The sequence below is a fragment of the Culex quinquefasciatus genome, chromosome 2 (genome assembly GCF_015732765.1).
Source record: "Culex quinquefasciatus strain JHB chromosome 2, VPISU_Cqui_1.0_pri_paternal, whole genome shotgun sequence".
Lineage (NCBI taxonomy): Eukaryota > Metazoa > Arthropoda > Insecta > Diptera > Culicidae > Culex > Culex quinquefasciatus.
In genome coordinates, this window is record NC_051862.1 from 40,015,763 (window position 1) to 40,027,938 (window position 12,176).

Here is a 12,176-nt window from a genome sequence, read left to right on the forward strand (position 1 = left end):
GAAATACGCTATTATTTTCAATTTTGTTTTGATTCCTAAAAGAAGCAATGTGTAAAAATATGAAATAAAATGAAATATATTTTTTATAAATTCTTGAGAAGTAATTTATTTAAAAAAAAGTCAATACATTGCAATTGAAAAAAAAAATGTTTTGTTAGAAGATTGGCGACAACTTATTTTAGTCTGAGAAACAAAGATTTGAAACTGAGGAAAAAGGTTTTTTTCAGCTTCATTTTTATTTGACGATATCGTGACAAATATCCGTCTAAATTTTAATGTTTTCTATTTTGAAACTTTCTAAAAAGAACAATATGATTTTGTAAAAAAATCTCAAATAACAAATATAATTGATTAAAATATCAGTATTTCAGAAACTCAAAATAAATTATTTGGTATTTTTGATCATTTTATGGTCTCTTGTGGATTCACTCCCTATAAAACTTGTTGAATTTTGATTTCAGTTAATGCTTTTAAAAGCAATTAGGCTGGTAAAAAATTCCTTTGAAGTTTTTATCGATGAAAACAATATTTTTATACAAAAACTCCTTTCACAAATTATTAAAAACGTCTTTTCAAGATCCAATTATACAGCTTTGGTCTTTTCGAGCATTCAACTTTCTATGAGATTATTTTATTTGTCGTTGTCGTGCTATCTTGTTACACGTACAATTGAGTTAAGTTGAGTTAAGAACGCCATTTTGCACAGCACACAATGCCTCGCCTCTTGACCATCATAGATCCCCAAAAATCGATTTCTATCCTGAGATATTCAATAAAAACCGAAAAATTTCCGTGTATTATTGTCATTTTTCATATGAAAAAAGTCTCAATCTTGTCGTGCTATCATGATACACCCTGAAAATTGCTGTAAGTGCGACAACCAGTCAAAGGAATTTCAGGGCAGAACGCGTTTGACACACGTACATGCCCACTTACCGTCAACATTTGTAATTATACATAACTTGGGACTCCTGCAACCAAATTCAACTAAACTTCGGGACAATGTACAAAATGGCCAGCAAAACAAAACGTGTTTGTTATTGTTTGTGCTCTTGTTTTTTTTTTTTTATTCAAGGTCAAACATTGAAACGCGATTTTCTCGGAACGTCAAAAAGCGACGTGCGACAAGATTGCACGACAACCTCAATTTGAGAACCTGCTGACAAAATCTCAGAAAAACTAGTCTCTAAATACATTATTTTCTCCATACACATTTGAGTATCAATGGGTAAATGTATACACATATTTGACATATTTGCACATATTTGACTCAGAGGCCTAAAAGGCCGTTCCTACGCTTGTGAAGCGAAGTTTGAACAAAAAACCGATATTCTGGGCACCCTACTGTTATTCATAATTTATATATTTCAGGCTTATTCTAAAATGTTTACTCAATACTTAATACACAAATCATGTCCTCCCCATGCTCAACTCACCTTACTCTCCCCTATAACCACTTTGAAATGGACTCTCTCAAAAAATCCCGACTAGTGCTGGTGTTGACGACGACAGTTTCCGATACCTTCTCCGGTCGTCGTCGCTTATTGCTCTTGCTCGAGGTGCGTTATGTCCTGATTCTCGAAATTCTTCAAAACACCGACATCGTCCCAGTGTGTGCCAAGCCGAGAAGAAAGGGGCCAAGAAAAGGAAAATATGTCGAAACTATTGTCGAGGCCATTGAGAACACTGTCGGGATTGTGTGTGAGGGTGCCCCTTTTGTTCCACACCACGACCCGAAACGATTTCCTCGTTTTTCTGAATGAAATTTTCATAAAAGTGCCATTTATCCAAGGGTGACAAAGGATAAAACGTGTTATTTTGTTTGCACGCTAATTAGGATTTTACGCCGAAGGAATTGCTACGGGGTCCTGGGAATCGATTCGGGTTGGGTTCTGAGAAGAAGTTCGTTCATGAATTTTCGGGGAAGGAATAAGTCTAGTTAAGTTTGAATTTACGTTACATTTAATCTTTAAAATCGAGTTATCATAAAATTTCTAAAATTGTTCCAATTCATGTTTATAGCTGGGATTTCTTCTTCTCATCGCTGCAAACGGAGAATTCTTCGTAAAAGTTTGAACCAATTCGTTGTTCCTGGTTGATGTGAAGGTACGGTCCAGCGTAATCTACAATTGTATGGAAAAATGAGTCCAAATTTCTTTCTGAAAACTCACAAACCTACCCTTCATTGGCTTCCACTGCACTCCAGCGTGGTCACTCGAAGGAACTCCGGTCGCGGCAAAACTGGTCCACAGATCTACTATCAGCTTGGCCACCTTGGCATCGGCTTCGTTCAGCTTAGGCTCCCCAGGAGGATAAGGAAACACGTACAGCAGGTCATTCGAGTGATGAACACCTCCTTCAAAAGGATAGTGCGAAGTGTCCGCGCCATATCCGAATCGGGTCTTCTCGCCTTCGTAATCGAACGAATACAGGAAGGTTCCTTCCGGGTTGACCCGGGAAGATGCTTGAGCTTCTCGTAGGAGAGGTGCCTTGATTAGGATGGTTCCAGCAAGCTAAAATGAGATTATTGTAAGATTTGACTATTGCAGATTTTGGTGTTTCCTTACGTCGTTCAGTCCATCAACCAACTCTTCAAACTTTCCACTGGCCAATTGCTCCGGAGTGAATAACGATCTAATCTGGAATCCCTCCATGGCTCCGGTGGGATCTCCAGCTCCCAAAAACTTGTTGATCATCTCGACCAGTTGATACTTCAAGTAATTCTCGTTCTCGAGCAACCCCTTCCGACTCAGAACATCGTATATCGAAGTCAACAGAAACGTCCCCTCGTGCTTAACTACTCCAGCCATCATTGGCAAGTTCCGCCGGATTTTCCCAGCCTTAATCCGGTCCCAAGGCGTCTCCGGCAAAAATCCATGATAGTCCCCAACAGTCAACCGATTACCACCAACTTCGGAATTCCCCTTCATAACCGTCGTCTCATTCTTGTGATCCAAAAAGCTTCTCAGCAGCTCCCAAACGTCCAACTCCCTCAAACATCGCTCCGCCTCCCCCAAAGGCATTTTCGACCTTTCCCCAACCTTACCGTGCGGATCACAACCCGCCCTCACAGCAATGTCCAACGTATGCCCAACCGGATCCTTGTCCCACACCCACGGAGCACTCGACCCTCCCGACTGCAGAATAACCTTGTGGAAGTACTCGTCCGGAATCAATGGGCTGTACATGAGCGCCGAAACCGCCGCAGCCCCAGCAGATTGCCCAAACACGGTCACATTGCCCGAATCGCCTCCAAAGTGGCCAATGTTGTCCTGAACCCACTCCAAAGCTAGCTTGATGTCCAGCATTCCGGCGTTGCCGGGCATGCCCTCGGATTTGAGCGAGAGGAAGCCCAGCGGACCCAGCCGGTACTGGATCACCACCAGGACGATGTCCTTTTCCAGCAGGAACTCGGGCGTTTGGTTGGCGCCGGAGCCCTCGTAGAAGCCACCGCCGTGGATGAAGAACATGACGGGTTTCTTGCCGGTGAGCTGAAAATGGAAGAAAAATGTTTGTATTTGTTATCGAATTATGGACATCAAATCAATTTTTTAAAAAGCTAAGTAAATTTTAAATTTAAAATAGCAAACTAAAAGAGGAAGATGTGGTGATGTGTTTATATGTTAAACAATGCGACTTGAATTTTGAAAGCAATTTCATTTGCGATGAAATTGGAAAAGTTTAATAATATATCAATTAAAAACATATAATGATAAAGGATCTTGCAACTTTAATTACACTTTGTTTTGAATCTAAGTCATTATGACCCGATCCCGCCTAGAGAGGAGTTTCAATCGAAAAAAAATGTCTAAAAACGTTTTTACCATATTTTTCCAAAAAGCGTTAGAAAGTAGAATACTTAAATAATAAGAAAACCCTTGGTTTGATAATTTATTAGTTTTATGAGACTTTGCCAATAATTTAAAAAAAACCTTGTTTACTGGTGTCAACTCTAGCTTTTTTCAACACAGTATCTGGAGTTTCTTGAAAAGGTCCAATAAACCAAATTTTCAGTTTTTGCTTTTTGGGTGTTTTTAAATACTCAAGGCGGTTTCAAAAACACCAAAAACACAAAAACTGGAAATTTGATTTATTGGACCTTTTCAGAAAAAAACTCTAGATATCTATTTTTTATGTAAATAAGTATGTGATATTTTTTTTTTTTTTAATTATGATTGGCAACCCGGCCGTCTACGTGCGCGCACGCGATTTTGCTTTGTTCCGCAGACCCGATTTTGTTCGCGTATTTTTGTGTGATAATCGATATTTTTTGTTAAATTCCATATAAGGATTAATTGGCTGATAGACAGTGCTTGGAGGAAAACATCAATGTTCGGCGAAATACCCACACAAAAGTGTTTATTTTAGGATTTCCTTCCGCACTGTGAAAATTCAACAATCATGGCGTCTCGGCTGGCGCTGCGCCCTCCGGCTGGCAGTCAACGAAAATTGTTTAATGGTGTTGGTGTCATGGGTTTTTTATCCAAAGCAAAGAACAAGGAAGAGTAGGAAGAAGGAGACAATCAGCAACCGGATTAGGCGGTCAAACTAGGCTGGGAAGTTTTGAAAATGTGTCCGAAGTTCATGCAAAGGTGTAATTTTGGTTGGATTTTTGCCCTGAAATGACTCGTTAGGTCTTTTTTTTACTCTATCTCTCGTTGATCGTCGCGTGTGATTTGGTCTAATGTAGTATGTGTGTATGCTGCAGCGGTTTTGGAGTTCGAGGTGTCATCAAAGGCGTTTGGGGACGGAGGCGCAAGCGGCCAGTGGCCGGCGTCTCGATTGCGCCTGCTAGGCAAGGGACTGGTCCCGGAAAAGCGCCGGCTGGGTGGTGATGATGATGGTCGTGATCGTCACTGTTCTGTACACAGGCTGGTTTTGTGTTGGTTTGGTGTGATCAGCTGTGGTGTATGCCTGTGTGTACCTACTACACCAAATCAGATTTTGGCCTGGTGACAGCAGATGGATTCTGCAGCTGGATGACATTTGAAGTTTGAAGGGTAGTTTTTGAAAAGGGTTAAATGTGCGCATGCAGACTTTTTGTGAAACTCGCAGATTTTTTGTTTTATTAATTTTTTCGTTGCAAATGGCTGTGAAAAGAACTGTTGAACTGTGAAAAGACTGTTTTTGCAAACGCACATGATGGAGAGGACTTCTCCTACAGATTGAAGCTCACATTCGAAGCGTTGCTTGGCGCTTGACGCTTAAATTATTGTTATTTTTTACAGCTTCCTGGAATTATTTTGATTATATTTATTATATTTATTATATTTATTATATTTATTTTATTTACTTTATTCATTATATTTATCATATTTATTATATTTATTCTATTTACTATATTTATTATTTATTATCATAACAAAACTATATGCTTATTACATAATACACTACAGACTCACATTTACACTTACAAACATTCAAATCACTTAATACAACACGCATTCAACCATTTTCATCGGCCCGATGAAATTCCTCTAACCCCCATTCCAAACCTCCCAAAAAATATTCCGTTCACTTTTAAAAGTCGCATGGGTTCCCTGCACTTTTGCCACTAGTGAACAACAAAAACATCCCCTCCCAAATCCCCACGGGACTGTATGGGCGTAGCCTTGGAGCACAGTGAGGAAATTTACGTTCTTAGATATTTTTGGTTGTACCGGGCAGCAATCAAATTGTCTAAGAATATTGAATTGACCATTGTGGCACCCCCTACAGCGTGGTGCAGACCCGTAATGCTATGCTATGCTATGCTATAAGTATGTGATATTTTTAATTACATCTTTTTGTTGCGACTTACGACTGGTTTAAGATTTTAGTCCTATACAGCCACTTTTTCCATGATATCATCAAATTTTTAGATTTTTTTTATAGATTTAAAAAATCTAAAATGTTCAGCATTTTTTTTATTAATTTTTACTTTTTGCCATCCTCACTTTACTGAGGAAAGGCTATAAAATCACTCGAAAAACGAACTTTTTAGTTAGACCTCCTAGACCTACCTTCATTTGTACATATCGACTCAGAATCACCAGCTGAGCAAATGTCTGTGTGTTTGGCTGTATGTAGACATGTGTACCAAATCAATGTCACTGGAATATCTTGTCACAGGCTCAACCGATTTTGGCCGGAATGGTTTTAATCGATCCGTCTAAACGTCCCCTAAGTTGCTATTTAAATTCATGCAGTTTGATAATGTATTTAAAAAGTTATGTTAAAAAACTGTTTCATATTAAATTAAAATTATGGTAAAAAGGGTGTTTTTTTCATGAAACCCTCACATGTTATATATTTTTAGAAAGCATTTGAGAAGACCATTCTTGTGGATTAAGAATTTCAAGATCTGACTTACCTATCTAAAATTACAAGCAGTTTAAAAAATGGTCTGAATTTACATAACCTCAAATGGTCCCGTCTGATCGCCACGAAAAAAGCCTTGTAGAGGGATGCCATTTTCCTGAAAGGCGGTGTCTGTATAATCTTGATAAAAAGTCTGTAGGAAATCTGTTTTTTTTTTACTCGTCACTTATTTTTATTAGGACCTCTTAGGTGCTGCGATCACGTTAGGGGAGATCCATAAACCATGTGGACACTTTAGGGGATTGTAATCACTCTATAAATGAGAGGAAGGCACCAACCACCTAAAGGTGGATTAAGTAACGTTTTTGATATTAATTTACATTACAAAGGTTTAAATCATTCCAAAAATAAATAAAACAAATTAACTGGAAATGATACAAAAATATACAGAAAAAGGTGACCTTCAGGGCCTGAAAAAACAAAAACAATCTACAAAAATAAGACATAAAATCAGGTAGCGGAAAAAAACTTCCTCAACAATTCATTATCTAATTAGCCTCTTTTACGTTTTCCGTCACTTCTTAGATCATGCATAGCAAATCTTCCAGTGACTAAAAAAACAAGATGTAACAAAAATAATGTTTAAAGATAAATGAATGACCCTTGAGTGACAAGTTCTGTCTTGAATAACTACTGGAAATAATTTGTGAATAAAATTTGCAGAACTTAACATTGTTTTAAAGTTATAAAATTTAAAAAAATAACAGTATTAAACAGTTTAACGTAAAATAAATTTTAAAAAATAAGCTAGCGTTCATAAATTTTAAATATATCATGGCCTTAAAAAAAGAAAACAGTTTCAAAAAGTATTGTACACCGGTATAAAAATGTAAATTTAGGTAAATATTTAAAAAATTCCTCACTCAATATGTGTCCAGATGTAATATCATAAAGATTTTGTTTTGCTGGGTAGATTTTATTTTAAAATTCTGAAAGCGTATATACTATATAGCTTGTTAGGCACAAATAAGCTAAAGATAATATTTGGATATAAAAAAATAGTTACTAACAAAAAAAGATTATTTTGGAACTTTGAATTTTGATGGTGAAAAACTTTTTTAAGTGCGTTGGAAAGCCTTGATTGAACATTTAAAAAAAATCACACTGAACAAAATATGCAGCGAACTATGGGAAATATACTATTTCTCAGCCTATTTCTATTATCGGCCTATCAGCACTTTGAACATGAATTACAGCTTTCATAAAGTGTTTTTGACTGTTCCAAAGTAATAAATAGCTCAAATAAATGTGAGCAAGCAACTCTCCATTGTTGTTACATCTGAAAATGTTGATTTAATAGCGGAAAACGGCAAAAGTGATGAGAATTGGTCGAACGGCTTAGAGTGATTAAAATGGGTATATTTCCCCTACTGAACAGTTAAAGTTGCTTCAAAAACAACTTCCTCTCTCTTACACTAAAAATATTAGAAGAAAAAAATTGTATGAGAGGCCATGCATAAACCACGTGGATACTTTATCGGGTTTATGGAAGATAGATGGCCCATAAATGGCAATTCCTAAACCACAGGAACATAACAAAAATTTACTTTCACCATTATTAGTTGTTTAAAATTCATTTGGCAATGCTACACAGTCTATTTTTTTTTTTTAATTTATAAAATGTATGATTAAGTTCTACCTCTTTTTTAGGGTTACTTGACCTCTATTTATGTTAAAAATCTGCTATCACACATAAAAAGACGTTAATTTATATTTTTTTCGGAGCAATGCATTCATTTCTGACATGAAATCTGGCCACTTTCCCAGATGTTATATTGCAATGATTTTTTGTTTCTGTGTAGAAATCAACTCTAAATAAAATTAGATAAATTTACATAGCAACTTTTGAAATGAAGCTCATAAAATAATTCGACTATAATTCGTGTGAACAATCAAAATAACGGATCTAGTAGTTCCAATAAGAAATACTAAAGCCGAAATCATGAATCTTACAAGAACACCATTCCCATAGAGAAAACAGCAAAATATAAGTCCAATTGGATTTGACAAGCATCATTTTGACCTTGCATAAAAGTTTGCATGCAACTTTTCGGGTGAATAATATTTCATGCCTCATTTTTCCCAAAGCTGCAAATTTAGATGTTGATCCTTTTATCTGTTTCTTAATTCAATAACAAAATTAATTTAAATGTTATCTATATAAATCTAACAAGATTTGAAAAAAAAAAACATTTTTATGGTTCAAAATCATTGGGAAAATATCATTAAACACCATTTAAAATTCAACTTGACATTGTCACTTGAACAATATAAAAAATGCAATTATTTGATTTATTAACGAAAACATAATTTCAAAAATGCTAAAGATTCTAAAGATGCTTCTTTTACAAATCCATTAAAAGTCGACTTAAAGAAAAAAAAAGTCATTAGTTTTGTCGAAAATCATGGTGGCTCTTGAAAATTTTTGAATACTGTCTTGAGGATTCTGGAGTACTATTTGAAAAGATCCAACAAACATGGAGAATCTCATAACTTAAAGGACCTGTTAAAAAAGCACTAGAATTGCTGTTTGATAGCCACCATGCATCTCCACTGCACCTTATTCTAACACATGTGCAGCTTCAGAACAGTTATCAAAGATTATAAACAATTATATCAAATCCAATGTGGTTTTTTTTTGGCCGTACCAGTCTATTTTGGTATTCCAAAATAGATTATTCAATGATAAAAATAAATCGTCGAACAGTTTCCAAGGGAGACAAAGAACAAATTCAATCTACTAAAATAGCAGAATCAATTGTATTACAATCCATCTCACATTAACTCACCTCATTGGTATACACCGACAGTGTCAGACAGTCCTCAATATCGGGCGCAAACTGCTTCGCCGAGAACTCCGCAATCCGTTTCAACTGCGGACAGGGTAGTCCATACCGGGACACATCCCGTACTCCCTCCCAGGGCAGCGCCTTCCTGGGTGCCTAAAACAAAAGATTTTCATCCATCGCAGATTCTCAACCAGATCAGAGCCACTTACCTTAAACCGATGCTCGCCGGCCGTCGTTTCGCTATACTTGACGCTGAGAAACTGCAAAATCTTACGTCCACTGAACGCCGACACCGTGGTCGTGCCTTGCAGAGTGCCCAGGTTGGGAATCGTCACCACGGGGGAGTCTTCGTTCTCCGGAAGAGGCATTGCGTGGCCTGGATTAGGCACCGTCCAAAGTGCCAGTAATGCTAGCAAATATAGATAAGCTACCGTCATTTTGCAGCTTGTCTAGGCGCACACACACACACGAACACACAAATCACACCACTTCTTTTGGAAATTGGAAAGTCATCGGATTAAAAATTGAACTGCTTCTTTACCGTATTGATGCGAGCGTTGAACTGATCCAACGGTGGGATTGCTGCTTGAGATGGTTCCTAGAACGAACTCACGAGATTCTGGCTGAGAGAAAGAGTGCTTTAGAGTTGTTTTGTTCTGCTAGAAAAATTGAACAAAAAAATAAACTTGTGAACTCGACGAGAATACAAATCCAAATGTTGCTTCTCTCGCTCAAGTTGGTTGAGCATGAGTCGCGAGTTCTCTCTGTTATCAACTCAAACAAACCGGTTCAGCTGACCGGCCAGCCAGCCAGTTTAACTCGCGATTAGATGAACCTCGAAGAGGGAGGTACCGCTGGTTGTACGATATATTTGTTCAATGTTAAAAAAATAAACAAAAAAGGAGTTTAGCCACATCAACAATTAATTGAAAGAAAGTTGCATTTATGTTTAAAAAACACGAAACTTTCTAAACAAATATCATAAAATATATCCAGAGTTTATTTTTGAATAGGTCCTATAAACATATGAAAGACAACAGTTTATAGGACCTTTTTAAAAAAAAAACTCTAGATATGTAACCTTTCAAACTCGCGAGAAAACAACAGGTTCAAAATAATTAAAGTTTCGGTGGCAATATCTTGAAACGGGGCGCTTTATCAGAAAATAAAGTTCTTTTCGTTTGCAAATTCAATTTTACATCAAAAAAAGGTAAAAAAATATTTAAAGAAATGAACATAAATTAACAATTCAATATAATAAAAAAAATGCTTATTTGAAAAAAAACTTTGATTGCAAAAACTTTAGTGTCGAAAAATTATTTTTGTTGTTATAAAAATTAGGACATTTGAAATATTTTGACATTTACTACATTTAAAGTGAGGCACCAAATATTTAAATAACATTTTTGTATGGACCGTTGCTAAAATTTAATGGAGAGATTTATGAACAACCCAATATGTATTTGTTTTGGTCAAAGGGACGGGAAATACAAAGTTACAGCAAAAAAAATATCTCAGTCTCACTAATTTTTCACGCTCAAAAATTTCAATTTTGCACGGGGACCAAAAGTCTAAAACAGAAAACTTCACGAATTTGCCAGGGAACTTAAAAAGGTTAAATTAACTATGAAAATCTTACGTTTAAATCACAAAATGTACTATTTATACTTTAATTTATACTATTTTTAAATAAGCTATAAATTTTCTTACCAATATCACAATTTTTTTCTATTTTTTTGTTCTTTCTAGTTAGGTAAGTATGAATGTTCTTAACATAAAATTATTTACCGAATAGAACAAAAGCGAAGATTTGAAGTAAAATTTATAATTGGCTTTGCAAAACAAGTTTTCTCCCTTTAAAAGTTTCTCTTAAAAAGTGAAGAAGCAAAAATATAATGTGTACCAAAATGCTGAAATTAAAAAAAAAGTAATCCTTTAAATTTCCAATTTCAAAATCAATCTAATTTCGTGATCCAGGACTCAGGAAAAATCATTTTATGCATGAATTAAAGATCAAAAATTATACCTTAAACAATATTTTTTCTTATTTCTTTTGCAATTCTGCTTTCAAAATAAAATGGCAGGAACAATTTTATTATTGGGAATTAAAATATTATATGGATATGAAAATATGATTTGTTTAAGTTTATGTTTCCCTTTCTTCACTTCACGTATTCCACATAATATAATAAACGTTATAAAGGCATTTTGGATGAAATGTTTGCTAAATATTTCATTTTAAGGCATCGATTTAGGAAAAAATGTTGAATTTCACGGGATTTCACGGAAATTATTTTTTTTACGAATTTCAAGCTGTCTGCGAAATTGTGAAAATTCACTAACCCTACACACTAAGATTTTTTACCGAATTCGGTACAGAGAAACCTCTTTTTACGCGGTGGCGTTACGTTTTTTGTTTCGTCGATTCCTCTTAAACCATACAATATTTTTGCAAGCTTCAAAAAGTGATTTGTAGATCTGAACAAAAAATACAAATTGCTTTCAAAAGATTGCAAAAATGTTGCATAGTTCCAGAGAAATCGACAAATTAGAAAAACGTAACGCACCGTGTAAAAAGAGGTTTCACTGTAGTTGAAAAATCGATAAAGTTTAGATCGGTAAACCATCTGTCAAAATGAACAAAATTTTACCGAATTTCGATTAAACGATGAACAATAATGAACTTCATTACCGAATTTCGGCAAGTTTTTACCGATTTCAGTAATTTTTAGTTTACCGAACTGTTCAGCAGTTGAAAATTCGGTAAACTTTACCAAATTCGGTAAAAAAATCTAAGTGTTTAGTTATAATACATCTGAAATGGGTAAATTTCTGTTTTGGAAAAAGGTGAGATTTTTCATGATATTTTAACCTGCCCCTTTTTCAACATGAAATAAGAATACATTTTTTTTTTTTTGCAGTTCACCAACATATTTGTATTTATTATGAGCAAACATTTCACACATAATTCAATTTTTAGAGTTTTTTTTAAGGAAAACGAAATGAAATTGATGGTATTTTTTTCGG

General features: G+C 35.4%; 1 protein-coding gene across 2 annotated transcripts; it reads right to left on the bottom strand.

Annotated features, from left to right (window-relative positions):
* Window positions 1-2,008: 2,008 nt before the first annotated feature.
* Window positions 2,009-9,831, bottom strand: LOC6034653 (glutactin). Of its 2 annotated transcripts, XM_038256502.1 has the most exons (6): window positions 9,691-9,831; window positions 9,359-9,558; window positions 9,150-9,302; window positions 2,568-3,491; window positions 2,180-2,513; window positions 2,009-2,123 (listed from the first exon to the last, which is right to left on the bottom strand). In XM_038256502.1, the coding sequence occupies exons 2-6, from the start codon at window positions 9,515-9,517 to the stop codon at window positions 2,017-2,019; spliced, it is 1,677 nt and encodes a 558-aa protein (XP_038112430.1). In that variant the 5' UTR covers window positions 9,518-9,558; window positions 9,691-9,831; the 3' UTR covers window positions 2,009-2,016. The 2 variants fall into 2 exon arrangements, with proteins under 2 accessions (XP_038112430.1, XP_001844941.2); XM_001844889.2 differs by lacking the exon at window positions 9,691-9,831 and having other exon boundaries at window positions 9,359-9,660.
* Between the last annotated feature and the right edge of the window lie 2,345 nt (window positions 9,832-12,176).